The sequence below is a fragment of the Drosophila willistoni genome, chromosome 3R (assembly GCF_018902025.1).
Source record: "Drosophila willistoni isolate 14030-0811.24 chromosome 3R, UCI_dwil_1.1, whole genome shotgun sequence".
NCBI classification, from domain to species: Eukaryota; Metazoa; Arthropoda; class Insecta; order Diptera; family Drosophilidae; genus Drosophila; species Drosophila willistoni.
The window spans coordinates 30,751,966-30,778,337 of record NC_061086.1 but is presented as its reverse complement, the minus strand read 5'-3'; the positions used below and the strand labels follow the sequence as shown (position 1 = coordinate 30,778,337).

Below are 26,372 nucleotides of genomic sequence, written 5' to 3'. Positions count from 1 at the left end.
TTTTTTTAAAACCCCTTTATACCAGATTATATCCAACTGACAATAATTCTCTTTTAGATTTCACAAGTTTGGACAATATTTTATGAAGTTTATGAACTTTATTATATTTACGGATTAGCAATAATTCGGCGTAATTGTTTGTTTTTGTTTTTTTAGTACACTTTAGTGAAAAATGAGCTTAACTAAAAAGGCTTGAAGGGGGAGGACAAATTAGAAAGAAAAACTTTTGCTTAGATAATGACAAACAACATGCCCATTTAGTCTTCAATATATTCAAATGGCTCTGGTGGCTCGGGCTCCTTCTCGTCATCATTCATGGGACCGAAAGCGGCAACTGGTTCGACAAGTTCCTGCTCCTCGGCCTTGCCGGTATGCTGGAATACAATAATGCCACCAATTGTGACATCTTTAAGTGGCTCATATGACTGGCCATCGATGACGCTGAGGACCTTGAGTTGCTGACGCAGGACACGAGCGGGATTCTGTAGGATTTCGAAATTCGGTTCTGGTTCCTTTTTATCTTTCTTTTCCTCCTTCTTGTCTTTCTCTTTGTCAGCACTTGCACTGGTGCTGGCTGTTGCCTCTTTTTCTTTTTCCTTATCCTTGTCGTCGTCTTTCTTTTTGTCCTCCTTCTTTTTGGGCTTTTCTTCTGCGGCGGCTGATGGTTTCTCTTCTGTTTTGACCTCGGACTTATCGTCCTCTTTCTTAACAGCAGCTCCTCCTTCTTTGCTATCTTCATCCACATCCATTTTCTCATCCTCCTTCTTGTCGGCATTTTCACGACGCTTTTGACGTGCAGCAATGGATAGGACAGCAGTGGCTACCTTTTCCCGCTCCTCGCTCTTCTTTTCCTCTAGTGGTGCGGGATAGGCATAGAGCGATGGCTTCGCAGCCGACTTGTACTCCATTTTGGGCATCTTCAAGTCGGAATTAAGACCAATCACACATGTGGGCGTAAAGGCCAGCGACAGGGTATGAGCCAGAGGGAACCAATACCAATATTGAGTGAAAGCCAACATGCCCACCACTGCCTGCAGATTGGTGTGACCAGTGCGGGACTGAAGCGACAAGGTGGCATTGCGTCCGCCAGCATCAATGATGCCTTGAGCGAGAATGGCTCCGTATTTGGCCATAACATCTTCATGCTTGTTGCTGATAACCTCTGCATACAATTGCCGGAAGAAAGTTGTTTTGGGGCAGCTCTGATCGGTGTGCTGGATCAAGATCATGGCCGAGGCCATTAGAGCTCCCTGGCGCACAAAGTTAACAGGATCGAACTTCACCATTGGCTCCAAAAGAGCAATAGCCTCACGCAATCCGGTGCCGGCACAAGCAATACCCAAAGCCATCGCAGCACCATAGCGCACATGTGGATTATACGATTCGGCCAGCAGACTGACCACTGAAGGACACTGTTCCGGTGTGCGGAAGAGAATGAAACCAATGGCGGTAACAGCGGCCCGACGCACATCATCATTTACATCGGAAACGGCCACATGCAAGAGCTTACGAATGGCCTTGTTACTACCCGTTCCATTGTAAGCCATCGCCAGAGTGTACATGCCGGAACGGCGTAGGACAGGATCTTTGTCGCTGGAGAGGCTAGTCACCAAAGGATCAGCTTCTTCCAGGCGTGAGAACATCGTCAGTGATATACCGACGGCCAAGCCACGCAGAATCTTTTCGTGCTGAGTGTCTTGGGCATATGACACCATATCCTCAATAGCTTGGGCGTTCTTGGAGCCCAACATGACCATTCCCATGGCAATGCCTGCCGCCTCGCCAGTGACCGCATCATCCTGGTACAAATTGAATTTCAATTGTTCGTACAGATCCTGACGATGAGTGCCCATGCCAGCTAGACCCAATCCCAGGCATCCGCCGTGGCGTACATTCTCATTTTGTGCATCCTTTAGTTGTTGCAAAAGATAATCAATGATATTGGCTCCATGATTGGCATGGATCAGACCCAAAGCGTAAAGAGCTCCACCCTCTGAGTAACCCGAACTGGGACCCGCTTCCTTCGGTAAGTAGCTCTGCATCAGAGCCAAGGAATCTTTTTCATGGCCTCGGTGGATGACACCCAGCGATGCAGTGGCCGTCAATTTAGCCCAATTCGTAGCTCTGGCCAGCCAGTCGAGATTATCACGCAGGAACTGATCCGATGTTGTGCCACTATGCATAAAAGCGTTAGCAATGACAGTCGCCGTGTGGCAAATGGATACTCGAACGGCCTCCTTGGTGCCACGTAGCACCTGGAGATCGGCATGATTACTGCGAATGAGAAACTGCAACTGCAGATCAATTGACACTTCGCCCGACAATATGGAAATTAGTTTCTCAATATTTTTCTGATGGAGTTTCTCCACATCGTTCAAAGAATCAATGGTGCGCTCCACCTTGGCGGGATCTGGGGTGGCAGCTAAAACAAAGATACAAAAGGGTTGTTCAATAAAACATTCATTAGGATATTTTTATATTCCGGTTTGAACTTACTTTCCATCTTCTCCTCGCTGCTTTCCTCTTCCGTTGCCTTGTCCTTCTCCTCTTCCGTTTTGCCGTCACCGGAGTTAGTGCCTTGCGGTTTAAATGTGCTGGGAAGTGCAGTGGGAATAGGAGCAGTGTCTTTTAGTGCCTGCAGCACATTGCCCAAGAACTCTTGCGTGGCAGACTCATACAAATCGAAGGCTATTTGATAGGCCATTAGATTATTTGTCTCCACCGAGGAGCGTGTAAGTGTGTCAAGCATCTCTGCCACAGCCAGAGGATCCTCAAGGAATATCAGACATTGACACATATTTACATAGTCGGGCACACCCAAATCTCTGTACAAACTGACCAGACATCGCAACACCTGGTTGCGGAAACCACGATTCGGTATCAGGGACATTGTCACATTATAGGCATATGCCAGCATTCCACGCACATCGTCTGAATTCATAATGGCCTGCTGAAAGATATCCATCCGTCTGGTCTCCAGTGCAATGCCCAGAGCCTGTCGGAATTGATTGTCATCCAAGCAGCGCTGAATCATGCGATTTACGATTCCCTCTAGACGCTCATCCACTGGCTTGGCGTCCTTGGGATTCTCAATGGACTCAATCCGCTGGGCAATATAGAAATCAATGCACTTGGCAATTATCGTCTCGGTGTACTCGTTGCGAGCATTCACATCGAAAAGATCGCCAGCGCCCAGCGCATATGTCAAGGCATCTTCGAACGAGCCCAAGTGATAGAACACCTTTGAGGCAACCATTCCAGCCAATTTGTTCTCCGGGAATCCACGGTCTTCATGCAACATCTCAATTTTCTCAATCGACTCGGAAATCTCCGGCCAAAATTCATCCACAATGTTGTCCAGCTTCTTCAGGGCGAACACCTTCAGATCGGACATCGGCTCATCCAGTAGGGATATAATCCCTGCAGCTGATGTGAGACTCATTCCAAAGTTTTTTTTCTTAACTTTTCTCGAGTTGAATTATTTTCTGGAAATGTGTGTGTAAGTTGACATATATTTAATTTAGATTATGCCCGGACTTTTGTTTAAAATTACAAATAGTGAGTACTTGCTACGTACTTACCAATTAATTGCAACTTTTTATTTTTTTATGCCGAAAAATGCTAAATCACTCGAGAGATATCGATCAGTGTGACCAGGCCCAGGAGCCGTTAGTGATGCAAAGTTATCGACACATCTATCGAATGTAAACAATCGACTAGTAAGAATTTACGGCGAGAGGCGGTCAAATATTTACGGCGAGAGGGCAAGAATTTACGGCGAGAGGCGGTCAAAAATTTACGGCGAGAGCGAAAGTTCGATACATCGCCATCGAAAAATTTCATCGATCTATCGCACTTTATAAATTCCATCGATAATATTGATGGAGCCATCGATAGATTTCCCAGCTCTATCGGGCATCACACAATAGAGCTGGGAATCCATCGATAGTCTCCCCCCTCGGTGGATTTTGCAGCGATGGAAAAAAAAGTCGATAGTATCGATGGCTTGGACTTTTTCCATCGATGGATGAAACCATCGATATTATCGATGGTTCCATCGGATATTTAAAAGGGTTATTCGAATTATTATTCAAATAAAATACAAAATTGTTATTTATGTTTTTAAACTTATTTAATTAACATTTGAGACAAAAAAACAAAAACTTCAACTTCAAACAAAAACTTCATATTCAAACAAAAACAAAATTCATTAAGATCTTTAGTCTCAACTAGATTACTTAAAACTATACAAGTCTTTTACAGATACTTATTGTAAAGGATCCACGTCTTCTGGTGCATTGCTTTGCTCCAAGTATTGCCGAATAGTAATGATTGCGACCGCCCGTGAAGATTTGTGTTTTTCGTCGATTTTTTTCCGACACATTTTAATAAAAATGAAGTCTTAGCATTCTTTGGCGCTTCTGTTATGACAGGATCTGCAATATCCTTCAATAATGCGTTAACCTCGGACTCCAAAGCCAACGCAGCCTGTTGGGCATTAGATGGGTTCTGAAAACCATCTTTTTGTAACCGTGGATCCAGAAGTGTTCCTGGGCGTGGTCCAGATCTTCCTTCATATACAAAAAGCCTCTTTTTCACATTGTTTATCAAAAATTCGCATGTTTGGCTGCCCACATCCGTTAACATTTTTTCAGTAAGCTCTTCCAAGCTTTGAGTTAGGGCAAAAGTCGCTGGAATAATCAGGGAAATGGAAACGGACTTGGCAGCCGATACATGTTTTGTTGCTTTGTCGAATGGCTCTAAAAGCAGGCACAAATCCTGGATAATGCGAAAGTTATTCTCTGCACCCTTTGCAGCATGTAATAAGCACTGTTCCACCGCGTTGAGACCTCTTGCAGCAAGGAGTGCGGTTTTTCTGTCCCTTGTGCAATTTTAAACTTAGCATAGACTGTAGCGCTGCTCTTAAAAAACGAAACAATTCGTATAGTGGATTTTAATATACCTTGCACATTTTCTAGGGCTAACGCATCTTGCACAACTAGGTTAAGAGTGTGAGCGAAGCAAGGTAAGTGCTTTTTTTCAGAAGTTCGCAAGTCTTTATCATTGACGCCGCGTTGTCGGTCACAATAGTGTGAACTTTATCAAAAATATTCCATTCATCGCATATTTCGCGAAATGTCGTTGCGATATTTGCGCTTGAATGGTTTGTTTGATCAGTGAGTGGCTTCGTAGCCAACACTACTGACTTGAACTCGAAGTTTATAATAAAATGGCAAGTTCTAGTGAGGTAGCTTATATTGCCATGAGACGTCCACGCATCTGTCGTCACCGAACATTAACTAATTGTAGTAAGCATACCTTTTAGTTGCGATACCATTCCATCGTACATGTTCTGTACATGAATGTCCCGTAAGGTTTTTCGGCAAGGCATGGCATATCTGGGGTCTACCACTTGCATCAAATTAATAAACCCTGCGTTCTCGACAACGCTAAACGGTTGCATGTCCGTTGCAACTATTTGCGCAATGGCTTCGTCAATCTTCTTTTTTTTTTTCTCCGATGTTGAGCTATAAACATTTGTCTTTTCAAAATATTTATGTAATCCAATTGTGTTTCGTCCTTTTCTGCCTACAAGTTTTGTTATTCGGTGTATGTTGACTTTGTTTCTTGACTGTATATACACCATTTATATTATTTCTGAAGACTTTGAATCAAAATCTGGATAATAAACTATCAGGGTAAAATACTTACATACGTGACCACGCACAAATCAAGTTCGATACATCGCCATCGAAAAATTTACATCGATCTATCGCACTTTATAAATTCCATCGATACTATCGATGGAGCCATCGATGGATTTCCCAGCTCTAGCGAGAGACGTTTGTGCTCTTTCTATCTCTTGTCGTTCTCTTTTGGTTGACGGACGTACTCTTTTGTTGCATGTTCGACTCGATGGTCGGAGTCTGACTCTTTTGCTCGACTGAATGGTCGGAGTCTGACTCCTTTGCTCGAGTTCGACTCTTTTGCTCGACTCCATGGTCGGAGTTTGACTCCTTTACCTGATGTTGGTACTATTTTTCACGAATTTTACTCTTTTGTTCGAAATTTGGGACTCTTTTGCATGAACTGCGCTCTTTTGTTGCATGTTGGATGCTTCCATCGAGTTGCGAGTCCCCTTGCAACCAGTTGCCCGAACCTGTTTTGTTTGATCGACAACTAATAAAAACGCGCGAAGGTTGCGCACTCTGTTTTCGGCTTCGGAATAAATCAAAATAAGCATAACTTGTAGAGTGAATTGCAATCGTGATTGCATTTATAAAATATTGTGCCTAACATGCTCTGCGAAGATCAACTAATGTCTGTGGATAACACACCAATAAAATGCTCTGGCAGTCCGAACTCATCTGCCTCATCGACAATTTCGATGGACACAAAGCCCCTGACACGAACCTGGGCACAAGAGGTGCGAGCAGAGCTGGGCCATAGCGATGAGGTAGGTTCAGAATTCGTATTTTCTAACTATAAATTCTAACTCCAAGTCTCTTGTAGACCTCCACTTCCCTGAATAGCAGCTGTGCCAGCAATCCAGAGCAGAAGTTCATCACAGATATAAAGCAGGAGATAAAAGTAGAGCGCAAGATTAACTTTGAGTTCCTGGACGACGCGAATGAAGTGAAATTCGATCGCCTAGTCAAGGATGAGAAAATTAAGACACCTATCAAGCGTCGTCACTCGCAGACGCCACCCAGTCATGATGAGGATAACAGCCGCTCGAATAGCCCCAACAGCAGCTGCTCGAGTTCTAATCAAGCCGATGAACAGACAAATGGCCCGGCAGACGCCCGCCCACGGCGTCATCATAATCATTTCAAGGCCCACAAAGAGGAGAAACGTTTGCGTCACAACAGCTACACCTCATCCACCTCGTCGTCATCCTCGTATGTTGAAAGCGATCCTGCTATCTTGAGCCGGCGTCAGAAGCAGATCGACTATGGCAAAAATACTGCCGCCTACGAGAGATATCTGGAAATGGTACCAAGACCCCAACGGACACGCGATCATCCGCGCACTCCCAATAAACATGGCAAGTACAGCCGTCGAGCCTTCGATGGGTTGGTTAAAATCTGGCGCAAGAGTTTGCATTACTATGATCCGCCAACTGCCACTGGAAAACGAGGTGAAGACAATGATAATTCCGACTCGGACTCAGACTAGGATTCTGAATTCCGTGTTGTTTCTGGCAATGAAAAGAGAGACAAAGGGGGTCTTTTTGGGGAGGGCATTTAAATATAAATTGCATTGTACAAACATATATTTAGCAATCATGCAAACGAATAAGCGACTTAAAATTTTCTACATATTGCATATCGAATTGTTACCACTTGTGTTTTGTTGAATAAAATGGCGACGTCTTTATCTTGAATCGTTTTTTCTACCTGAGGGTTTTCTTTAAAGAAAACTGTCAAAAGGACAGTAATTACCTTTCTATGTATGTATACTATGTATGGTTTCTTAAGGAACTAAGATGCTACAGTCATGTCCACTGTTTGGAATGTCCAAGCGTTCGCTCCATATTGAGCGTTCTATGAAATCGTTTCCTTAACTGTGTGTAGCATTTAAAAACCACTTTTCCAATACCTTTTCCCAAAAGTCTTTAAAAAAAAAACAATTAATGTGCATTTAATTATATAAAATGGATTTGTTTCCTAAAATTAATGTCAGACAGACAGATGTTTAAAATCCCGCTAACTGCTGTTCCTAACTTTTCCCGCCTTTGGTAAATTGGCAACACTGAAGTAACAGTGTTGAAAATCCGTGTATTGGGATTTGTTAAACTCTGGCAACATCTCCAAAAGGGACAAAAACAACCTCCGGATTGCTAAAGTTTTTAATTCTTTATAATGGTAAGTCGTCAATTTAATTGGTATTAATTAATCCTAACAGTGTTTAACAAAATAGTTCTCCCTGCTGCACAAAGAGGAAAACGCTCACGATAATGCGTTGTGGTCATGCGCTTGGGGACGCGATCCGAAGCCGGCAGATAATCAAGACGAAAGTGCCGAACCCGAGGAAGAGAATCCTTTTGACTTCGATAAGAAAGAGCCAAAGCCAAGGGATTTTATTGTGACTGGAGGTTTGGATGATCTGGTAAAGGTATGGGATCTAGCAGATGATAATACAGTAAAACTAAGGCACAAGCTTAAGGGTCATTCACTTGGTGTAGTTTCTGTGGCAGTGAGCTCGGATGGAGAGAGTAAGTAGAGATGAAGTAAACTTTATCTAATATTAATGCCGTCATCGATCATTATAGCCATCGCGAGCAGTTCCTTGGACTCGAGCATGTGCCTGTGGGATGCCCGGACGGGTGATAAGAAACATATGCTTACCTTTGGCCCAGTTGACTTGTGGACTGTAGGATTTTCACCCTGCAATAAATATGTGATCTCTGGCCTAAATGATGGCAAAATATCCATGTACAGTGTAGAAACGGGCAAAGCCGAACAGGTTCTGGATGCCCAAAATGGAAAATACACTCTAAGCATAGCTTATGTACGTATACTAGACATCTACATATAACTAGTTTCTAACCGAGCCATTACATTTAGAGTCCTGATGGTAAATACGTGGCCAGCGGAGCTATAGATGGCATAATTACCATATTCGATGTGGCTGCCGGTAAAGTAGCTCAGACTTTGGAGGGTCATGCCATGCCTGTGCGCAGTCTGTGCTTCTCTCCAAACTCACAAATGTTGCTCACCGGCTCCGATGATGGCCATATGAAGCTTTACGATGTGTAAGAGTGAAACTCTACCAAGCAGGAGACAAATGTCTAACATATTCTCTATTTCAGCGCGCACTCAGATGTCGTGGGAACATTATCGGGTCATGCTTCTTGGGTTTTGTGCGTCTCTTTCTCGGAGGATGGAAAGCATTTTGCCAGCTCATCCAGTGATCGCAGTGTTAAAATATGGGATACATCCGAACGCAAATGCTTGCACACTTTCAATGAACATTCCGATCAGGTGTGGGGTGTGCGCTACAGCCTGGGCAATGACAAGGTCATTTCCGCATCCGAGGATAAATCTCTGAATATTTACTATTGTCCACCGAATGCCATTGTATGATCGCAACGGAATAAAAATTTACAAAACAAACTTGACATTTCATCGATAATTACTTTATTTATCACTTGATGGCTCCGAGATGATCTTCTGCTGCGACTGGGTCAGTAATCGGTCCTGGTATTTATGATCAGGTATATAGACATTAAATGTCTTGAAGTAGCGTAAGATGTCACCTAATGATTGAAAATGGTTCGTACTCAGTAAAAGCTGATCTTCAAAAGTTAAAGAAATCCTCATGCCTTTACTCACCCACGTGCGACTCTTTGAGCTTAAACTCATCGGCTATCCTTTTGATTGGCCATTTTTCAGCTTCGACTTGATGATCGTTTATGAACTGGAGAGCCTGTCGCAGGGTGCAACGACCAACTGAGATGCGACTGGGTTCGAGATAACCAAATTCAAAATCTGAAGGAGTTTGACGCTCTGCCGGTAGCGGTCGTTCACTATCTTTTGCTTCTTGGGCGTGACGATCTTGTACGCGTTGGATCTGGTTAGAACAGATATATGTAAAACAAGCATATACAAAATGTATATATACATATGTCTAACTAGTTGATACTTACGAATCGATCCTGCGAGGTTACATAAACATCTTTCAACCGTGTGTCCAAGCTGGCGTCTTTTGTATTTAATTTGTCCACGAATTTTGGATCCACTGTGGATGAAAAACGGCAAAATGTATTACTTTTGCGGCTCCAAACAATAAATAGCATCCATATGAATGTTTTATTATTCCTAGGACTTACATTCAAGAGTTCGATCCATGTCGCGCAGATTGGACTCAAATTTGGGAGCCGGTGTGGGTTTCTCTCGTTCCAGTACACGATGTGCCCGGTTTTCGGCATTGAATCGATTGACTCTACGTGCCACCATGGAAGACACTTGTCCCATATTTACTTTCAATTGACTAATTATACAAAATATATCTTTTTATTTTGATTTAAAACTGATAACAGCAGGTGATTTGCAGAGCTGCCAGACCATTCGCAAAATACATATGATGTGTGGAGCTACCAGACAAACGAAACTATTTAGTAAAGTTGGCAGCTCACTAACTAAACACCTGTTCTATGTAAACAAATTTAAAAATTTCCTTTGGCTTCGAAAAATGTTGATATTACGCCGATTTTATAGCGTTCGGGTGCGGACCAGGCGCCAAGTGGTGGAACGCTATAGTTCGGAGTTTCCAGAGAAATTGCTTAGCAAGAAGCAAAAGATACCATCTCATATGTATGTAGCCAATGCTGAAATTGCCAAAGAGATAGACTCCTGCATAGATCCTCATGTGCGTGAGTCAAAATGCGACACTATAATGGAACTAAATCCAGGAGTCGGTCACTTCACTCGGCATTTGTTAGATCGAGAGAAGCAATTTCGTAAAATCATCTTGTTGGAGAGCATGGAACATTTTATGCCTCGTCTGCACGAACTTCACGCTTTGTATCCGGAGCGGGTTAAAGTGCACCATGCCGATTTTGTGACGCTTTGGAAATTGGCCTATATGGACAAGATGGATAATGGGTCACGGGTGGCAGAGCTTTTAAATGATGTACCCCAAAGAGCCTTTGGTGAAGGTAAGTGCCTTTAGGTAGTAGAATTAATAGAGAGATTGAATAAGTTTTAAATCCCTTTTCAGATGCCAATATGCTGGTGTTTGGCGCCGTCGGTTCATATACATTCTTTAAACATCTGATCAATTCAATCATCTTCCAGACAAGTCTTTATAATTTAGGACGTTGTGAGATGATTCTAGCCGTGCCTCCACCAATTTACATAGTAAGTTATACTTTTCTAAAATAAATTATCGTCAGTTTTTTTATCTTTTGTATTTTAGCACTTGACTTGCCAGAATGATATTGGTTATTTACTGTATCGGTCCACTAGCGTACTTTTCCAAATCCTTTTCGAGCATCGTTTCATTGCCAAAGTGCCTCGCGAACACTTTTTACCCCATCAGGCGGATTATAATGTTGGCAAAAGCAGTAAATTGGGTAAAGTGCGATCAATCAATCCGGAATACTTGTATTTGGTGAAATTTGTGCCAAGACGAAATCTTCATGAATTGTGTCCTCCTGATGATTTAACCGCCCTGTGGTTCTTTATTAAACAGAATTTTGTCAGTCGTCGTAATCGCATTATACCCAATGTGGAGTGAGTTTATAGAAAAACCAATTTATGAAGTAGCAAAGTAATATTAATTATTTTTGCAGAAAATGGGTGCCCGGCTGTGGACCACGATTGATCATCAATCAATATGCATCCGAATCTATTACGCCCACTTACCCAGATGAGTCTGTTAAGAAATTACCGCCATATTCTAGGCAAAGCACTAATATTAGCACAAGGGATTATTACCCTGGCATCAATATCTATACACAATTTGGTGATCTTAGACCTAGTCAAGTGCTGACACTTTTCACACAGTTTCGTCAGTGGCCAGAGTATCAGGAGAGTTCGTTTCTCGCATCGTTAGAAAACGCTTTACTCAAACTGGAAACCGTCAACGATGAGCAGAGTCTCGATGACAGCATTAATTTGAATGAAGAAGATGATATAAGTCATGACTCTGTAGATGAAATCGATGAAATGCCGCCCAAAGTTAAGTAATTGTAAATATTTTGTAGTTATTGTTAGGTACATATATAAAATCTCTTGAAACATAAAATTCGATCCTGTTTGATCCTTATGGACAGCGTCCTTGGGCAGAAAGACGACTGCCGCGAGAACACTTTTCAGCCAAGTCAATATAATAGTCAGCAGGAGCCTGGGCCGCCGATTCCATGCCAAAGCGAGTTTCCAGTTGCGGTGACAATTTGACACAGTCGACCATCAAGGTTTGCGGATTAACTCCTAGCACATAGGTGAACTCTTTGTAGGGGCAGGGATTTTCTGCGTGCTTGTTATTGCCAAATTCATAGCAAGTCTCGCGTATCATGAACATGCCATCCTTGTGGCAAGGATTGGTTACACACTCTGGTATGACCTTTTCCTTATAGAGGACCAATATTTGACCAGTCTCGCAGGGTCCTTGTCTGTATGCAGGATAACACCCATCAGTTTCCGGGTGATACAGTGCAGCTATATGTAGATAAAAACAGGTTTTTTAGGGTAAGTCCCCCAATGTAATTATGTCATCAACAAAACTATCTTACCTGGTGCGCAATCGCAAATCCAATCATTTTGATTTTGTTGATCACCGGGATATAAAAGCTGATACTTGGGACAGCGGGCGGGGGAATACAGCGGCTTGCGGCCCTGCGCAGGAAAGAGAGACAGAGATTGAAAATTTTTAAACGGGAGAGCGTTATTCTTATCAATTTTGAGAGAAGGCCGTATTGTTAAATAAATAAAATATGTACATATACATTTTTAAGTTCTACTCACCGCCAAATTAGCTTTCTTCTTATCAATATCCGCGTCCTCCACAAAAGCTATTTGAGCCTTGGACATCCGGTCATCAAGGCCAATGATCAAGATCAAAAATATTGACAGCAGCAATAAGCGTAGTTTTATCATTTTCACTCACAATCAGTTAATTAAAAATCAATTAATCCGTATGCAAAACAGCTCGAATGCTTTCCAGATTATTAATAATTTATTATTCGTTCGCCCTCGGCAATTTTACTCTCTCTCTCTGGCCGATGTTTACATGATCAAATATCGGATGGAGGGCGCGCGGGTGATGGGTCTGCCGCTATTATCGATAGATACGATAACAAATCGACATTTGCTCCGATAACGCCGACAACGTTGCTCCGATAATGTCGATAACTTCGCTGCGATAGCACCGATAACGATAACAAGTTGACATTTGCTCCGATAAATCGTAGTGTGACCAGAAAAATATGAATCAAAATCTTAAAGTTACATACATACATACACATACACACAAATACACAGTACAGTTGCAACGCCATACAAAAAAAATTGAACGGAGAAATTGGATATATTGATTTCGATGCTGATCTGTCCACAATAATGATAAATCCAATTGCATCCGAATCGGAGGCCATCAATTCGGCCACTTATGTGGACAATTACATAGATTCTGTGGAGAATCTGCCGGACGACGTGCAGCGCCAATTGTCACGTATCCGGGACATTGATGTCCAGTATCGAGGTGAGAATTTGGAGCTCTAACTACTGGGATAAAACTAATTACTACAACATTTTGATTTTGCTTAGGGCTTATTCGCGATGTGGACCACTATTATGACCTCTATTTGTCACTGCAGAACTCTACGGATATGAATCGGCGGTCACGGAGCATGTCACGTATGCACCAGAGCCTGATACAGGCACAGGAGCTTGGCGATGAAAAAATGCAGATTGTAAATTATATGCAGGAGATTATTGATGGCAAGTTGCGGCAGCTGGACACAGATCAACACAATCTCGACTTGAAAGAGGATAGGGAGCGTTTTGGTCAGCTGGAGGATGGGCCTTCATCTAAGTTACAGAGGCTACAGAGTCCCATGAGGGATCAGGCAAACTCTGGAGTTGCTGGCCTCAATGGCCATGGAAGCAATAACGTCAACTATGGAGGCAAAGATTACGGCTTAGTGAGCGGCTATGGTTCCGCGGGGAGCGGAACAGGACTGGGAGGCGGCATCTCTGGCAATGGCGGTGGTTCAACACCGAATTCAGAGCGTTCCAGCCACGTTAGTAATGGTGGGGGCAATGGTTCCAACGGCAATGGAAGTGCCGGTGGTAGTGAACTTCAGCGGACGGGCAGCAAACGGTCACGGCGGCGAAACGAGAGCCTTGTCAACAATGGCAGCTCCCTGGAAATTGGCGGTAACGAATCCAATTCAGCCAACGAGGCCGGCGGCAGTGGAAATGGCGGGAACAGCGAACGCAAGAACTCTCTCTCAGCGGGTAGTAGTAGCCAACGAAAAGGCAATCTGCAGTCGGTTACCGGCTTGGCAAGTGGGTCATCTGGCACGGGCAATGGAGGAGGAAATGGTGGTGGCGGCGGAGGTGGAGGGGGCGCTGGTGGCAACAATTCTGGCAAGAAAAAGAAACGAAAGGTTCGCGGCGGTGCTGGCACAATAAATACAACAGCTAATGCCCGCGAGGAGACGCCGCCTCCCGAACCCATTGATCCCGATGAGCCTACATATTGTGTCTGCAATCAGGTAAATTCATCAATTAATCCCAAAAGTGTGGACAATTTCAATAGATTCGGGTTCTCTTTGCAGATATCCTTCGGCGAAATGATTCTGTGCGACAATGATTTGTGTCCCATTGAGTGGTTCCACTTCTCCTGTGTCTCGCTGGTCCTCAAGCCCAAAGGTAAATGGTTCTGTCCGAACTGCCGAGGCGAGCGTCCAAATGTGATGAAACCGAAAGCCCAATTCCTCAAGGAACTGGAACGATACAACAAAGAGAAGGAGGAGAAAACCTAAAGAATATTGCCCCATATATAAATGCAAACTCGTCACGGTTTTAAACAAACTTTTTTGAGTGTCAAACACCAGGCAGATGTAGCGATTTGTAAATTATTTGATCCTAAGATTTAACCATATTGTATAATGTAGTGATTTCAAGTCCCACCCATACGTTATCTTCCACTCCGCATTAGATTTAACAACATCCGCTTTCTCATCCCTTTTATTCTATTTGAGCTTAAGCTTTTTCATTTAGCGCGGATTGTAGTCACACCGGTTTTTTTGGCTTCAGTGGCTTCATAGGTTTTATCTTTTTTACTTTTAATTTCAATTTTCTGTACAAAATGTATAACTTTCTTCTTTACACATAAATGATTATATATATGCAATTCTTAATTCTCGTACACTGTAATTTAATATACGATAATAAACGTTGATATTTTCACTTGTAAATCTGGCATTATCTTTCAATCGGATCGATAATTGTGATTCTAGATTGAATCTTTTGTTAACATAAAATTGTAAATTATACACTTGTGTACTGGAATCAAAAAATTTTAAGCAACATTTTATCTAAGATTGTATATTCTTTATTATAGCATTCCGCTTTCATTGGAAGCATTTTTAAATTATTGAATTTAAGTTTTATTATTTAACAATTGTATCTTTTTATGTATAGAAGAATTAATCCACGATATGATGTAATCCATGAACATTTTAAAGTAGATCAAACAGTTTAGCAGTCCCACATAAATCATTAGTTTAGTTTTTTAGTTTCTGTTTAAGATAAACACTCGATCAAAATTGTATACATTAAAATATGTATTTTTATATAAAGTTTTCGTATTACAATGGTTGTGTATAAAACTTGCATTTGTAAAATGTCTATAAATTATTTTTATATGGTATAAAAAAGGCGGCTATGGAATGCATTTTGTATATACGTATCTAAATTATTACAAGCATAAAACTACGTGTGGACGGTGTCAAAGATTCAATATATTAAATATGTTTTTGATTTTAAAAATATTCGAGCAATTTAATTTTTAAATTAATCAGTTGATAAAGATTCTAAAACTACCTGTGGACGGTGTCAAAGATTCAATATATAAAATATGTTTTTGATTTTAAAAATATTCGAGCAATTTAATTTTTAAATTAGTCAGTTGATAAAAATTCTAAAACTACCTGTGGACGGTGTCAAGTATTCGAGAAATGCCAAAAGCATTTTAATTTGGAATTACTATTTCATTATTATGGCATCAAGAGTTCAATGTTTGGATTCTGTAAAGCCAAAAAGATTTGATATTGCGAGAATACAACTAGCCAGCAATAAATCTATAAAGGAATCACAAAACACTATTAGTTTTTGAATAACAAAGTTTTCATGGAATACTTACATTGTAGGCCACCCAGACAAAGTTCAAAAGCGCCGAAAATGTCTGCTCCAACTGCATTAAAAATAAAGAAATGGTAGTCATTTAAACAAAGAAGAAACCATTCTACTTACGTATATGTAATAGCCACCAATTAGCCACAAGCTCCAACAAAATTGAAATGCTATGGCCAGGCCAATCAAGAAAAGCCAAGGTAAAAGCCAGCCTCGTGTACTGAAACATATTAACATTAATATTGAAACTTGACCAAAATAACAAGTAACTTACTTAATCTTTATGCCATAGTAAACCAGATATGAAGATACGATAATTAAGGCAAAGTAGATTATAAAGAATCCTCCAGCTATGGGCATGGAGGTTCGTATATCCGTCTCAAATAATGGCGAATATAATTGACCCGATTCGCCACCAGCTAGCATATAGGAAATCTGAAATAAAAACACTTGGAATGACAATTCAACTGGGTATCGATTGATTTCATGCTTACCAATGTGATCATGACCACGGAGAGCGCAGCCGTATAGGCGGCCACAGCGTAGCTTCCAGTTCGCACATTGTTTGACCATATAATTGGGGACCAACAAGAGCTCAATACAACCATGGTTTCTACAAGTGTGTAAAAAGGTTAATTTACCATTAAAGTCAAATGTTTATTATTTGTATTACAAATTAGAGGCAACGCCCAAAAGTGTCTAATTGATGAAGAAGTTCACCGATCTCGAATAGTCCAATTAAATTGATTAGTATTTCAACTTACCAACTTGTTGTGCAATTTAAACAGTTCTTTATTTCACTATTTATTAATTGAAGGCACTTTTGATAAATAATAATTATTTACAAATTTTATAAACAAACTCGCTCAACTCTTTTTGCTTCGCTCCACATCAACTGCCAATTCGCTCGGCGAAGTGAAGTGGCGCTGCCACCCCTTTTCAAGTTTCTCTCCCACACTGGCAGCACTGTAATTTAAAGTAATTATCGATAACTATCGAAAAAAGTTAAGGCGAGTGGGCCAAAAGTTACGGCGACAAATTCTGCACTGAGAGAAAACATTTTATATTTACAATATTTTATATTTAATTGGGGGCCGGTTGGCTGCTGTTTGGCGATCTTCATTTACGGCGAGAAGGCAAAAATTTACGGCGAGAAAGGCAATCATTTACAGTTACAATTAAGCTTGGCCGTGTTCAGAGGTGTGTGCGGATCGAAAAGAAAAAACGAATTGTAACTGCCGGTAACAAAAAGTACGAAAAAGAAACTGTTATGTTTTTGAGTGAATTTCAAATTTAAATTGATAATTGTGAATCTTTGCTGTTATTGTGTTTTTTTTCTTTCGTCTTCTTAAACAAGGTGTTAACTTTGAACTTTTAAATTTTAATTACAAAGATAAAACACAAAAAGCCGAAAATCAAAAAAAAAAACGCAAAGTAAAAGAAACATGTATAACCCCCCGAATTAATGTACACAAGGTCGTGATCGAGTATGGTAGAGCATTATTTATGATTTAACCTACTTACCATCTGAATATGTTGGATATATATGTATGTATATATTTTTTGTGGAAATCATTTACATATGTACATATGGACAATTCTGGTCAGCTTCAATTTCTTTTGATTTTTTTCTGTTTCAATTGAACTGATTCAAAAATGGCATGTGGGCCTAAAGTGCACCCCAAAGATAAAAAATAAAGGTTAATAATTCGTGCCAATAATATTGCTCTCCAATCTTTTTTTTTTTGCTGTTGCTGGTGGATGCTGAGGATCTCTTAGTTGCCAATAATGTGGTGCGGTGGAAGTGGAAGTGTGTTTTGAGTTCATCGCTCATTGCTCTGCTGCCTGATGTCTGTTTGTCCGATTGTCTGTCTGTCCGTCTGTTTGTCTGTGGCAAAAGTGCGGAGGCAAAAGTGATCATCATGGGACATTGGCTCTGGCTCTCATCTCTGAGGCACTTTTTTTTTTTGGACACTCAGACCGCGCGCCGACGACCCATATTTCGATTTCATTTCATTTACAAAAAACCAAAAAAAAAAAAGGAGAAAAAAATAACCTACCAAAACAAAACACAACCAAAAAGTAAGAAGAAAGAAAAAGAGGGGAAAAAAATGCGGCTTGCCAACGAGCGCCAAAGATACTTAAGTGCGGGCAAATAAGTAAAAGATATGCCATAAAAAGACAGCATAAGTGTATTTTGAAGATACTTTTTTTTTTTCTTCTTTCGCTGTTGTTGTTGTTTTTATTCTCTCTTCCTCTCTTACCTCGCAGCGCATTGCCCTGCCGAGTTGGTCGAGTGTGGGCAGCAGTCTTATTGCTTATGGTATTATTATTGTTATTATTATTATTATATTATTATTGTTGTTGCTGCTGCTGCTGTTCCACACACACACACAGATACTTTTAATGGCCGGTGAAAAAGGACACTTTATATTCATATGCAAATAATGTTTATGTTTGCCCCAAAGTGGCGTGCGACCAATTGAGTTGGACTTGGCTTTTTGCTTTTTCCCCTGTTTTTCTTTTGATGGTGGTGTGGGCCAAACAATAGCCACGAAATTGTTGTCGTCAGCACAATTGAACAATTGCATCTGGTAGCTGGTAGTTGGCGAAAAGAAATAATAATAAAAAAGCACAACACAAAAACTGCATACATATGTGTTAAGTTCGGCGCCATAGTTGGCAATGCCCTTGCAAAACCCACAAGCAGATACAATTGTATCTTTGTAGATAGGCTTTTGTGTGTCAGTGAATTATTGCAATTTAATTGCAATATTTACACATTTAATTTGGTTATAAGACAAACCTGGCAAGCAAACAAATGGTTTTCAACCGTTCGTTTTTAAAAATTTTCAACATTCATGTCTTTATTTTTGGCGCCTTAGCCACTTTTTTGTTTGTGACTATATAAAATTACATTAATAGCAGATAAATCGAAATCACAACACGAATAGATTGTTTTTGAATGTTTGAAAGTTTTGAATTATTCAACAAATCTTAGAATCTTAACGCCTTTTTATTGGCAAGTTCCTATTCCTATTGGATGTTCCTATCTTATAATATTTCAAATTCCACAAATATATTATTCATTTAGTATCCATGCAATAATTAGGCGTACTATTAACAAAAAACTTACTAAGGACATTATTTTTCAAGTAATTAATTTATAATCCTTTATTATCGTAATCAGGCCAAATAGCAGAAATGGTCTTCAACTCGAAAATTGTATTAATTTAGTTGAATATACAAATATATATCTAAATTTTAAATATTTTACAACATTTTCGGAACATTTCTTTCTTTTTGCTCTGTATCCTTTGCTTGAACAGGAAAAGCTGTCTAAGAAAAGATTTATGGGCTACAATATCACAAATAACTTCGTTTTGAGTGCACATAAACCTCTTGGAAAGGGTATAACTTAAATGCACCAAATACTGAATACAATTGTGCCTTTCTAAGACCCAAGTACTGAGGAGAACAGATCAAAGCTGAGTCAAGTTAAAGTCACTTTGCATTTGTGCACCTTTGTTTTTATCAGACTTGGGTTAATCTTAGTCTCTCTCTCTCTCCTTCTCTCTCTCTCTATCTGTTGCACTCTCCCTGCATGCCACTTGCAGATATTTAGCTATAAATGTTATTTTTAACTTCTTCTAAAGACTTAATTCCTGCACAATTTCGATGTGCTAATCCCAATGGCAGATGATGATAATATGCCTGAGTTTCCCCCCTCCCCTGCTGCATTTACGCATCATTCGATCACTGATGCAGTGAAGCAAACTTAAGCAATCAGTTGTAAGTCTTGGAACCGCAAAGATTACTCAATTAGTAGCCAAAAAAAAAAGAAGGAAAAAAAAGAAAAGAAAAAAGAAAAAAACTTTAATATGCGGGAAGAGTATCGAAGCTTAGACAAATGACAGTTCACAGTTTCAAAACGTTGATTTATTTGTAGGCAATAACTTTTACATTTTGCATATAGAGACGCGGGCATTGATTGTGCCCATCTGTAGGATCCTGGGACAAGTTTCTAACTAACTAAATAATGACTATATTAAATAACAGTAAACGATGTTTCCTCTCTTATTGCATTGGCTTGAATAAATCTTGGCCAAAAACAAACACACACTAACAAAAATTGTTTAAGAAGAATCACACACAAAAAATGAAGAAAAAAAAAAAAAGACAACAAAAATATCTTGGACTATGTCGTTTCGTCGTAGTCGTCGTCGTCGTCGTCGTCGTTGTTCCGTTGCCTACGCCTGGCACTGGCACTGGCTTTGGCTTTGGCCTGCCATTTGAACGCTGTTGGAAATGGCAGTAATGTGACCATTTAAGACCTCTTTCTGATGTCTTATGGAGTGAAAACGTCCTGCTGTGTGAAAAAACAAATTATAGGCATGTAATGTTGCATGTTACGTCGCGACTATTGGACTTGAAGCGGGAGGGGCGGCAGTGGAGACAGATGGCGGTGGCAGGCAGGGTGGAGTGCAGCACTCAAGCATCAATGGGAGACGCGAAAGACAGACAGACAAACAGACAGACACACACAGACTCTAAGCTCAGTCAGAGAGCTCTGAGGTGGTGGAGCTGTTGCTGGTGCTGGCGGTGGGGCAGTGTGCAACACTCAAAAAAAAAAAATAAGAAAAAAGTGAGGCCCGGTCGGGCCAGTTCGGATATTTCGACTTGACTCTGACTCTGACTTTATGCTGATGCTGAACTGATGCTGGCTGGGATTCGGATTGGATGCTTGGATGCTGATGCAGTCAATGTATGTCTCTGTCTTTGTCTATGTGTCTCTCTCTCTCTCTGTGTGTGTGTGTGTGTGTGTGTGTTACTCTAATGCTCTCTAACTGCTTATCAGATTTGTGGGGATTGCGCAAAAAACGTTTGCTGTTTGTTTACGTTTATTTTTTTCCCCCAAAGTTTTTTTTTTTCTCTGCAAATAACTGTATACCCTAGGATAAAATTCGGTTATGTGACTCAAGTGGGCTAGAAGAAACGAGGTAAAACTATCTTATAGATAAACTAACTTTCTTAACTTACAATTTTCCAATTTGTTTTTAACCATTAGCACATAAGGTTTTTGGTTCAATTCAATCATTTACAACTAAAGTGGAAAGTTAATTTGAATTTATTTTTAAATTTGACTTGATAAACTTAAGCATTGAATAGAAGTGAAAAGTCGGAGCAGATTGAATTGAAATTATTGCAATATACCATAAACGATAAAGCAAGCTCTAAAAAAATATTACTTCTTTCTGAAAATTCTAATTAAAAATGTTCACTACTAATTAAATTTTTGAAAGTGGTTTTTACCCTTAAGAATTTCCGAAAATTGCGATGTTCTAACTGAATTAAATAAAGTATAGTTTATAAAATGCTAAGATGACATACATAGTTATATAAGAATTGTATATATCCAAGGAAATAGAAGATATTATGGAAGTGAAATAACCAAAAGACTTCGATATCAAACAAATTTAAGAGATATCTAAAGTTAGTTTAGGTTTGTTTAGTAATTTTAGTCCTGTCCAATTCTTTGTATTTGGATTTCATTTTCTCTCTGGGTTTTTATTTGATTGCAAATGTCCAAGTGCGGGCATTTAAGGCGAAGAGACTTGAAAGTTTTAGTCCAAAGATTGCTTTTAAAGTCATTACTTTAAAAAAGTAATGGCTTAGTAAGGCTTAAGTAAAGGCTTAACTTAAACTGCCCTCTTCGGCTGGCGCGGAGTTCTTCTACAAATGTACACACGTCGGGGTTTTCGGGAGGGGTGGGGGTGGGGGAATTGGCAAAATTTCGTTCAAGTGAGAAAGTTGTGACTTCATATTGGATCATTACCTACATACATGCACACTATGTGGTGCAACCGACTTGTCTGCCAAGAAGACTCCCCCAGACACGCCCCAAAACGGATAAATTAAAAACAAAACAAAAATGAAAATGAAAGAAAGAAAGAAAGAAAATACAACTGCCTCAGCAATTCCCCTCTTCGTTCCTCCCGCTACATAGGCTGATGATGATGATGATGATGAATATGGCAAAGCAATTTGAGTGATACTCACGACCTCGTCAGTAGTTAGTTACCGGCCACGCCCACACCAAAATGCAATCCATCTGCAGGCAAAAGCTAATGAAACTCAGTAGAAAGAAAAACACACACATTTAAGTTGGGAAATGACAATCGATCTCTCGATGAGATGATTCCCGCACTACCCTACTAAAAAAACACACAAAAGCGGACTTTTACCCAATTTAAATATGTAAATCAAAGCAAATGTTCAAATGCTATAATCTGGGTTATGCAATTGAAAAATCCCACAAAAATAAACAAAATACAAATGAGGAAAACTTTAAATGTAAAGGAAAACAGGTATACTACTATAAGCTAAAGTGATTTGAAAGCTGTAGAAGGAAATCAGATCAATAAAATAAGCTTAAAATGGCATAAACCTGGCCATTTAGCAAGTTTTCCAAACCTATCTATAAAATATTTATGATGGGACCAAAAGAATCAGAATTAGAAGTGTTAGAATGCTTATTAGCTTTCCATTTGTATTTCTCCAATTTTCATTGTATCATTCTTAAAAACCTCTAACTTTTTTTAGTCCACTAATTAAGTGAGTAAGTAGTCTTTTAAATCTGTTATTATTTCAGTCCAAATGTTGGTTTCCTAAAAGCATGAGATATTTTCAAAACACCAACAAAGAAATCATGTTCCGAAATAGTAGAAATAGTATATAATCTAGAGAAAAGTAAAGTCACTCTATTAGTCCTAGTCTTTATTCTTAAATCGAGAACGACAACATGGCAAAATAGGCAATCTTCGATAGTTATATAACATATTTTGTCCGAATGTTTCTAAACTTATTCCATACTTTTAAGAACATATAACTCACGGTTTAACAAAGAACACTTCTTGGAATATCTATGTATACTTCAAATTTTAAAAGAAGCTTTCAAAATTAAATACTAACTTTAATTTTTGTCAACATTCACATTCAATTTTTAATACATTTTGCAGCCCTTCAAAAACAATTTCCAAAAAAAAAAGGTTCCTTTCATTTATATTTCAATACGATTTAATTTTTTGTTGTTCCTTTTCGTTTTTTTTTATAACAAATTGTTCAATAAATAAAAAATCAAAGCAATCTATAGCAGATAATGCTTGTGTGTGTGTGTGTGTGAGTGTGTGCCAGTTTTCTTCTCAACTTTGACTTGACTTTGGAGTTTCTTCCTGTTGCACTTTCATAATACAATTTATCGCTGTCTGCTCATTGCTAAACGCTGCTGATACAAGGCAAAAGATACAAAAAACCAAAAAAAAAAAAAAAATACAGCTCATAAAAACTTAAATCGACTTAAGTTCCGCTTCATTGTTCAACTGTCCAAAAAAAAAAAAAAAAACAAAAATGAAAAAATGCAATAACAACAGCAACATCAACAAAGGCTAAGAAGAAAAAAAAAAGAAAGAGAAACCAACAACAACAACAACAGCAACAACATCAGGCAAACAAATTTAATATGTACTAATTGAATGTTGTGCATTCATTCGGGGATCTCGGAGCCCGTCCGCCACAGCTCCTCCAACATTCATTTGAACTTTGGGGTCAACTTACAGATAGGTCGTGAAAGTAGGCACACCGAAGTGAAGTGTGCAGCGCCCCCAAAACAGACAAAAAAAAATCGAAAATCAAAAGTGAAACGTTCGACCCAGAGTCGCACTTGAAGATCGCGTTTAAATGACTGATGAACTGAACTCGGACCACAAATCATGCCCACCGATCATGTCCAGATGCAACTTGCTCTTGGGGCGAACATCTGCTTAGTTTCTATCACCAAAATGCATCTGGTCTTACGCTCTCACTTATCTATCTAACAATTCTAACAACAACAACAACAACAACAATTCTAACGCCAGCGGCAACTTGGCAACTTGGCGAAGCGTGCGGTAAGCGATCCGCCTTTTGCCTCGAGGTGTTTTCTGTTTTGTGGTTTCAGTTTGATTATAAGAGGGAGATAGAGAGAGAGGGGCTAAGGGGCGTGGTCTATTCGCCCATATTTCATGGTCTATGTCAAATGTCTGTGTGTAAGTCTGAATGTGCGTGTGTTTTTCATTAAACAAAGTTATGTAATAATATTTAGGAAATTAATCAAATCAAGACATCAATTTTAGCCATTTCTTTGAAGATTATATAATATTAATCTTTAGAAAGAGAGAGAGAGACAGCTCAACCACCTGTCTCTTATTATATCACTGTACTTCACTATATATATATATACATATATAGTATTCTATTTTGTATTGCACTTTGTTTAGTTCTCATGTGGCTATTGTTTATCCAAGTCAAGCTGCACTTGAACTCATATATAAAATTTCATTCGATACTTAAACAGATATAGAACAATTTGCATTTGGTTTGATCCATTCATATGTGTTTGTGCGTGTGTGTGTGTGTGTGTGTGCGTGTGTGAGTTACACCAAGTGGTTGTAATGGAAATTATTGGCTCATTAGTAGTCTATTTGCCAATGAAAGTGCCCTCATTAGCAAGATAACACTTTGAGTGTTAAAGTTCTTGAAAAGTAAAAGTTTAAAAACAATAAAAATGGGATTCTAACTTTCCAATATTGAGAAAAAAAGATCAAGGTCCTTGAATCCAGTTGATCATCCTGAAAAATTAATTATTATATTTGATAAAAATAAAGGTCTTTGTCAAGATTAAGAAAAAGAGAAGGTCATGATAGGATATCATTACATGTACAGATTTATTTATTTAATAAACAATTTGGACATTTCACCAAACATTTGGATGATTGTTTATAACAGAAATCACCTTCAATAATAATAAGTGTAGTTCTTACTTAAGAATTGACTTAAAAATTACTGTTGAAATCTGAAAACATGACTCTAAATGTCATCCAAAGTGATTAAAATCAGGAGTCATCGAGAGCAGTTGTGGCTAGTGTAACATTCTCTCCCAACTTAGGAGATATTTATGATCAGAAAATAAGCTCAATAACAACTAGATTCAAAAAAGATTCGTATATTAAGGGCAACAGTTAAATATTTGAATAACCCAATTTAATTCAAGACTAAATTAAATATAATTTCCATCAAAATAATTAGGTTAAATACCACGAAAATGCATGTTAAGTTCAAGTAAAGATTGTTAAGATCCTTGAAGAAAAAGTCAAAAATGTGAAAGTTGTAAGGAAATTGTAAATAACACAAAAATTAATGCGATGAAAATAAAACTTTAATGCACTTTTCTCAAACCAAATGAAATTATTACCTTAGCTAAGGCGTCATAAATTGGCAATACAGTTAGTTATTAGCTATTTTATTTTTTGGTTAAATATTTGTTATTGCATTTAATAAATGGCAAATACCATGACCATGTGGAGGTAAAGTTCAGTTGAACCCCTCACACACACACACCTTCTCTTTCTCTCTCAATTTCAATTTTTCAGAACCTTCTCAAGCCAAATTGTGAAAAATGCCTGAAATGCTGAGTGACGCTTGAAAGCTTATGGGTATGAAAGAAAGAAGTGCTGAGATGATGATGATGATGATGATGGTATGAGTTGGTTTGTTATGGACGCTTTGGATGCATCTATGGGATGGGATGGGTTGGGATGGGTTGGGTTGGAATGGGAGACGAAGTAGGTGTTGCTGATATGCCGTTGAAACGCTGTGCAGATTAATCATAAAGGCCATAACAAAGAAGTATTTTTTTGTATTTTGCATCCATCTGCAGGAACAGCGCATGGAGCAGCGCATGGAGCTCTCTGCTGTCACTTGTCAGTCAAAATGGCACAGACATAAGGCAGCCTATAAAATAGTTTAAAAATAGGTGTTACCACCGTTGCCGCTGTCATACAAACCATATATATATATATATATATATAGGGGCTATCTGCATAGGCATAGTCAGAGTCAGCGTGAAGCATAACGCGTTGTCGTTGTCAGGCTTAATTGTCATTATTGTTGTTATAAGAAGGCCAACAGATCCAGCAACCAGCAGGCACAGCAGCAACAATCGTCGCCGTTGGTTGGCCAGAAGACGCTTCTGCAGCTGACAGCAAAATGTTCGCAACATGTCAAAACTTTTATGGCTTTTTAATGGTTGTCTATAGATTTGATTTTGAGTATAATTTTAATTGAATTTCTTTTCGTTTTGTTTTTGTTTCTGTTTATTTATGAGCAATAGTCATACAAAATGCCTATGGGTTTACCCTTGACTTTGGTTTACCATTTCATATAATAGGTGCTCTAATGTAGGGTATATTCTAGTCGTCTAGCCATTTGACTTTCCTCTTTTTAGGTTGATATTTAATTATGCTGACGTATTTTTGCCTTATTTCGTTCTTTACTTGTTGTGTGTATGAGTTTTGACTTTTAAATGAAGGTACCCACATACAAACGTTTTATCTGAGGCTTTTTATCAAAGTATTTCATAATCAAATAAGTAGTAAGTCAAGCGCAAAGAGTCAAAATATTTATTAA

The 26,372-nt window shown here is 39.2% G+C and overlaps 8 protein-coding genes across 8 annotated transcripts; 4 read left to right on the top strand and 4 right to left on the bottom strand.

The window, feature by feature from the left end:
- Positions 1 to 78: 78 nt before the first annotated feature.
- Positions 79 to 3,661, bottom strand: LOC6649595 (26S proteasome non-ATPase regulatory subunit 1). Its single transcript, XM_047009234.1, has 3 exons — positions 3,582 to 3,661; positions 2,497 to 3,485; positions 79 to 2,422 (listed from the first exon to the last, which is right to left on the bottom strand). The coding sequence occupies exons 2-3, from the start codon at positions 3,440 to 3,442 to the stop codon at positions 258 to 260; spliced, it is 3,111 nt and encodes a 1,036-aa protein (XP_046865190.1). The 5' UTR covers positions 3,443 to 3,485; positions 3,582 to 3,661; the 3' UTR covers positions 79 to 257.
- Positions 3,662 to 6,166: 2,505 nt separating this feature from the next.
- Positions 6,167 to 7,387, top strand: LOC6649521 (histone RNA hairpin-binding protein). The gene is made up of 2 exons (XM_002072066.4): positions 6,167 to 6,457; positions 6,514 to 7,387. The coding sequence occupies exons 1-2, from the start codon at positions 6,299 to 6,301 to the stop codon at positions 7,177 to 7,179; spliced, it is 825 nt and encodes a 274-aa protein (XP_002072102.1). The 5' UTR covers positions 6,167 to 6,298; the 3' UTR covers positions 7,180 to 7,387.
- A 398-nt stretch (positions 7,388 to 7,785) lies between these two features.
- On the top strand, positions 7,786 to 9,124 carry LOC6649520 (WD repeat-containing protein 61). The gene is made up of 5 exons (XM_002072065.4): positions 7,786 to 7,868; positions 7,924 to 8,218; positions 8,276 to 8,514; positions 8,571 to 8,758; positions 8,816 to 9,124. The coding sequence occupies exons 1-5, from the start codon at positions 7,866 to 7,868 to the stop codon at positions 9,087 to 9,089; spliced, it is 999 nt and encodes a 332-aa protein (XP_002072101.2). The 5' UTR covers positions 7,786 to 7,865; the 3' UTR covers positions 9,090 to 9,124.
- Positions 9,121 to 10,074, bottom strand: LOC6649519 (protein NDUFAF4 homolog). Its single transcript, XM_002072064.4, has 4 exons — positions 9,836 to 10,074; positions 9,653 to 9,744; positions 9,339 to 9,576; positions 9,121 to 9,262 (listed from the first exon to the last, which is right to left on the bottom strand). Exons 1-4 carry the CDS (start codon positions 9,978 to 9,980, stop codon positions 9,144 to 9,146), a joined length of 594 nt encoding a protein of 197 aa, XP_002072100.1. The 5' UTR covers positions 9,981 to 10,074; the 3' UTR covers positions 9,121 to 9,143.
- Positions 10,075 to 10,128: 54 nt separating this feature from the next.
- LOC6649518 (dimethyladenosine transferase 2, mitochondrial) lies at positions 10,129 to 11,696 on the top strand. Its single transcript, XM_002072063.3, has 4 exons — positions 10,129 to 10,663; positions 10,726 to 10,865; positions 10,924 to 11,240; positions 11,300 to 11,696. The coding sequence occupies exons 1-4, from the start codon at positions 10,198 to 10,200 to the stop codon at positions 11,694 to 11,696; spliced, it is 1,320 nt and encodes a 439-aa protein (XP_002072099.1). The 5' UTR covers positions 10,129 to 10,197.
- On the bottom strand, positions 11,694 to 12,735 carry LOC6649517. The gene is made up of 3 exons (XM_002072062.4): positions 12,474 to 12,735; positions 12,242 to 12,344; positions 11,694 to 12,167 (listed from the first exon to the last, which is right to left on the bottom strand). The coding sequence occupies exons 1-3, from the start codon at positions 12,603 to 12,605 to the stop codon at positions 11,773 to 11,775; spliced, it is 630 nt and encodes a 209-aa protein (XP_002072098.2). The 5' UTR covers positions 12,606 to 12,735; the 3' UTR covers positions 11,694 to 11,772.
- A 239-nt stretch (positions 12,736 to 12,974) lies between these two features.
- Positions 12,975 to 15,506, top strand: LOC6649516 (inhibitor of growth protein 1). Its single transcript, XM_002072061.4, has 3 exons — positions 12,975 to 13,209; positions 13,275 to 14,227; positions 14,291 to 15,506. The coding sequence occupies exons 1-3, from the start codon at positions 13,068 to 13,070 to the stop codon at positions 14,495 to 14,497; spliced, it is 1,302 nt and encodes a 433-aa protein (XP_002072097.1). The 5' UTR covers positions 12,975 to 13,067; the 3' UTR covers positions 14,498 to 15,506.
- A 178-nt stretch (positions 15,507 to 15,684) lies between these two features.
- On the bottom strand, positions 15,685 to 16,816 carry LOC6653623. The gene is made up of 6 exons (XM_002075921.4): positions 16,634 to 16,816; positions 16,364 to 16,482; positions 16,144 to 16,304; positions 15,990 to 16,089; positions 15,880 to 15,930; positions 15,685 to 15,817 (listed from the first exon to the last, which is right to left on the bottom strand). Exons 2-6 carry the CDS (start codon positions 16,475 to 16,477, stop codon positions 15,734 to 15,736), a joined length of 510 nt encoding a protein of 169 aa, XP_002075957.2. The 5' UTR covers positions 16,478 to 16,482; positions 16,634 to 16,816; the 3' UTR covers positions 15,685 to 15,733.
- Between the last annotated feature and the right edge of the window lie 9,556 nt (positions 16,817 to 26,372).

Bases quoted from the DNA above. Each gene is read 5' to 3' on its own strand.
- LOC6649595 (XM_047009234.1), bottom strand. From the start codon at position 3,442: ATGAGTCTCACATCAGCTGCAGGGATTATATCCCTACTGGATGAGCCG. The intron at 2,423-2,496 runs GTAAGTTCAAAC...TCTTTGTTTTAG, and splicing joins CAGCGAGGAGAAGATGGAAA to CTGCCACCCCAGATCCCGCC.
- LOC6649521 (XM_002072066.4), top strand. From the start codon at position 6,299: ATGCTCTGCGAAGATCAACTAATGTCTGTGGATAACACACCAATAAAA. The intron at 6,458-6,513 runs GTAGGTTCAGAA...AGTCTCTTGTAG, and splicing joins AGCTGGGCCATAGCGATGAG to ACCTCCACTTCCCTGAATAG.
- LOC6649520 (XM_002072065.4), top strand. The intron at 8,219-8,275 runs GTAAGTAGAGAT...CGATCATTATAG, and splicing joins AGTGAGCTCGGATGGAGAGA to CCATCGCGAGCAGTTCCTTG. The intron at 8,759-8,815 runs GTAAGAGTGAAA...TCTCTATTTCAG, and splicing joins CATATGAAGCTTTACGATGT to CGCGCACTCAGATGTCGTGG.
- LOC6649519 (XM_002072064.4), bottom strand. From the start codon at position 9,980: ATGGGACAAGTGTCTTCCATGGTGGCACGTAGAGTCAATCGATTCAAT. The intron at 9,745-9,835 runs GTAAGTCCTAGG...TTTCATCCACAG, and splicing joins CATGGATCGAACTCTTGAAT to TGGATCCAAAATTCGTGGAC. The intron at 9,577-9,652 runs GTAAGTATCAAC...TGTTCTAACCAG, and splicing joins TAACCTCGCAGGATCGATTC to ATCCAACGCGTACAAGATCG.
- LOC6649518 (XM_002072063.3), top strand. From the start codon at position 10,198: ATGTTGATATTACGCCGATTTTATAGCGTTCGGGTGCGGACCAGGCGC. The intron at 10,866-10,923 runs GTAAGTTATACT...TTTGTATTTTAG, and splicing joins TGCCTCCACCAATTTACATA to CACTTGACTTGCCAGAATGA. The intron at 11,241-11,299 runs GTGAGTTTATAG...TTATTTTTGCAG, and splicing joins CGCATTATACCCAATGTGGA to AAAATGGGTGCCCGGCTGTG.
- LOC6649517 (XM_002072062.4), bottom strand. From the start codon at position 12,605: ATGATAAAACTACGCTTATTGCTGCTGTCAATATTTTTGATCTTGATC. The intron at 12,345-12,473 runs GTGAGTAGAACT...TTTCCTGCGCAG, and splicing joins AGAAGAAAGCTAATTTGGCG to GGCCGCAAGCCGCTGTATTC. The intron at 12,168-12,241 runs GTAAGATAGTTT...ATCTACATATAG, and splicing joins GATTTGCGATTGCGCACCAG to CTGCACTGTATCACCCGGAA.
- LOC6649516 (XM_002072061.4), top strand. From the start codon at position 13,068: ATGATAAATCCAATTGCATCCGAATCGGAGGCCATCAATTCGGCCACT. The intron at 13,210-13,274 runs GTGAGAATTTGG...GATTTTGCTTAG, and splicing joins CATTGATGTCCAGTATCGAG to GGCTTATTCGCGATGTGGAC. The intron at 14,228-14,290 runs GTAAATTCATCA...TTCTCTTTGCAG, and splicing joins CATATTGTGTCTGCAATCAG to ATATCCTTCGGCGAAATGAT.
- LOC6653623 (XM_002075921.4), bottom strand. From the start codon at position 16,477: ATGGTTGTATTGAGCTCTTGTTGGTCCCCAATTATATGGTCAAACAAT. The intron at 16,305-16,363 runs GTAAGCATGAAA...TTTTTATTTCAG, and splicing joins CCGTGGTCATGATCACATTG to ATTTCCTATATGCTAGCTGG. The intron at 16,090-16,143 runs GTAAGTTACTTG...AATATGTTTCAG, and splicing joins TACTATGGCATAAAGATTAA to TACACGAGGCTGGCTTTTAC.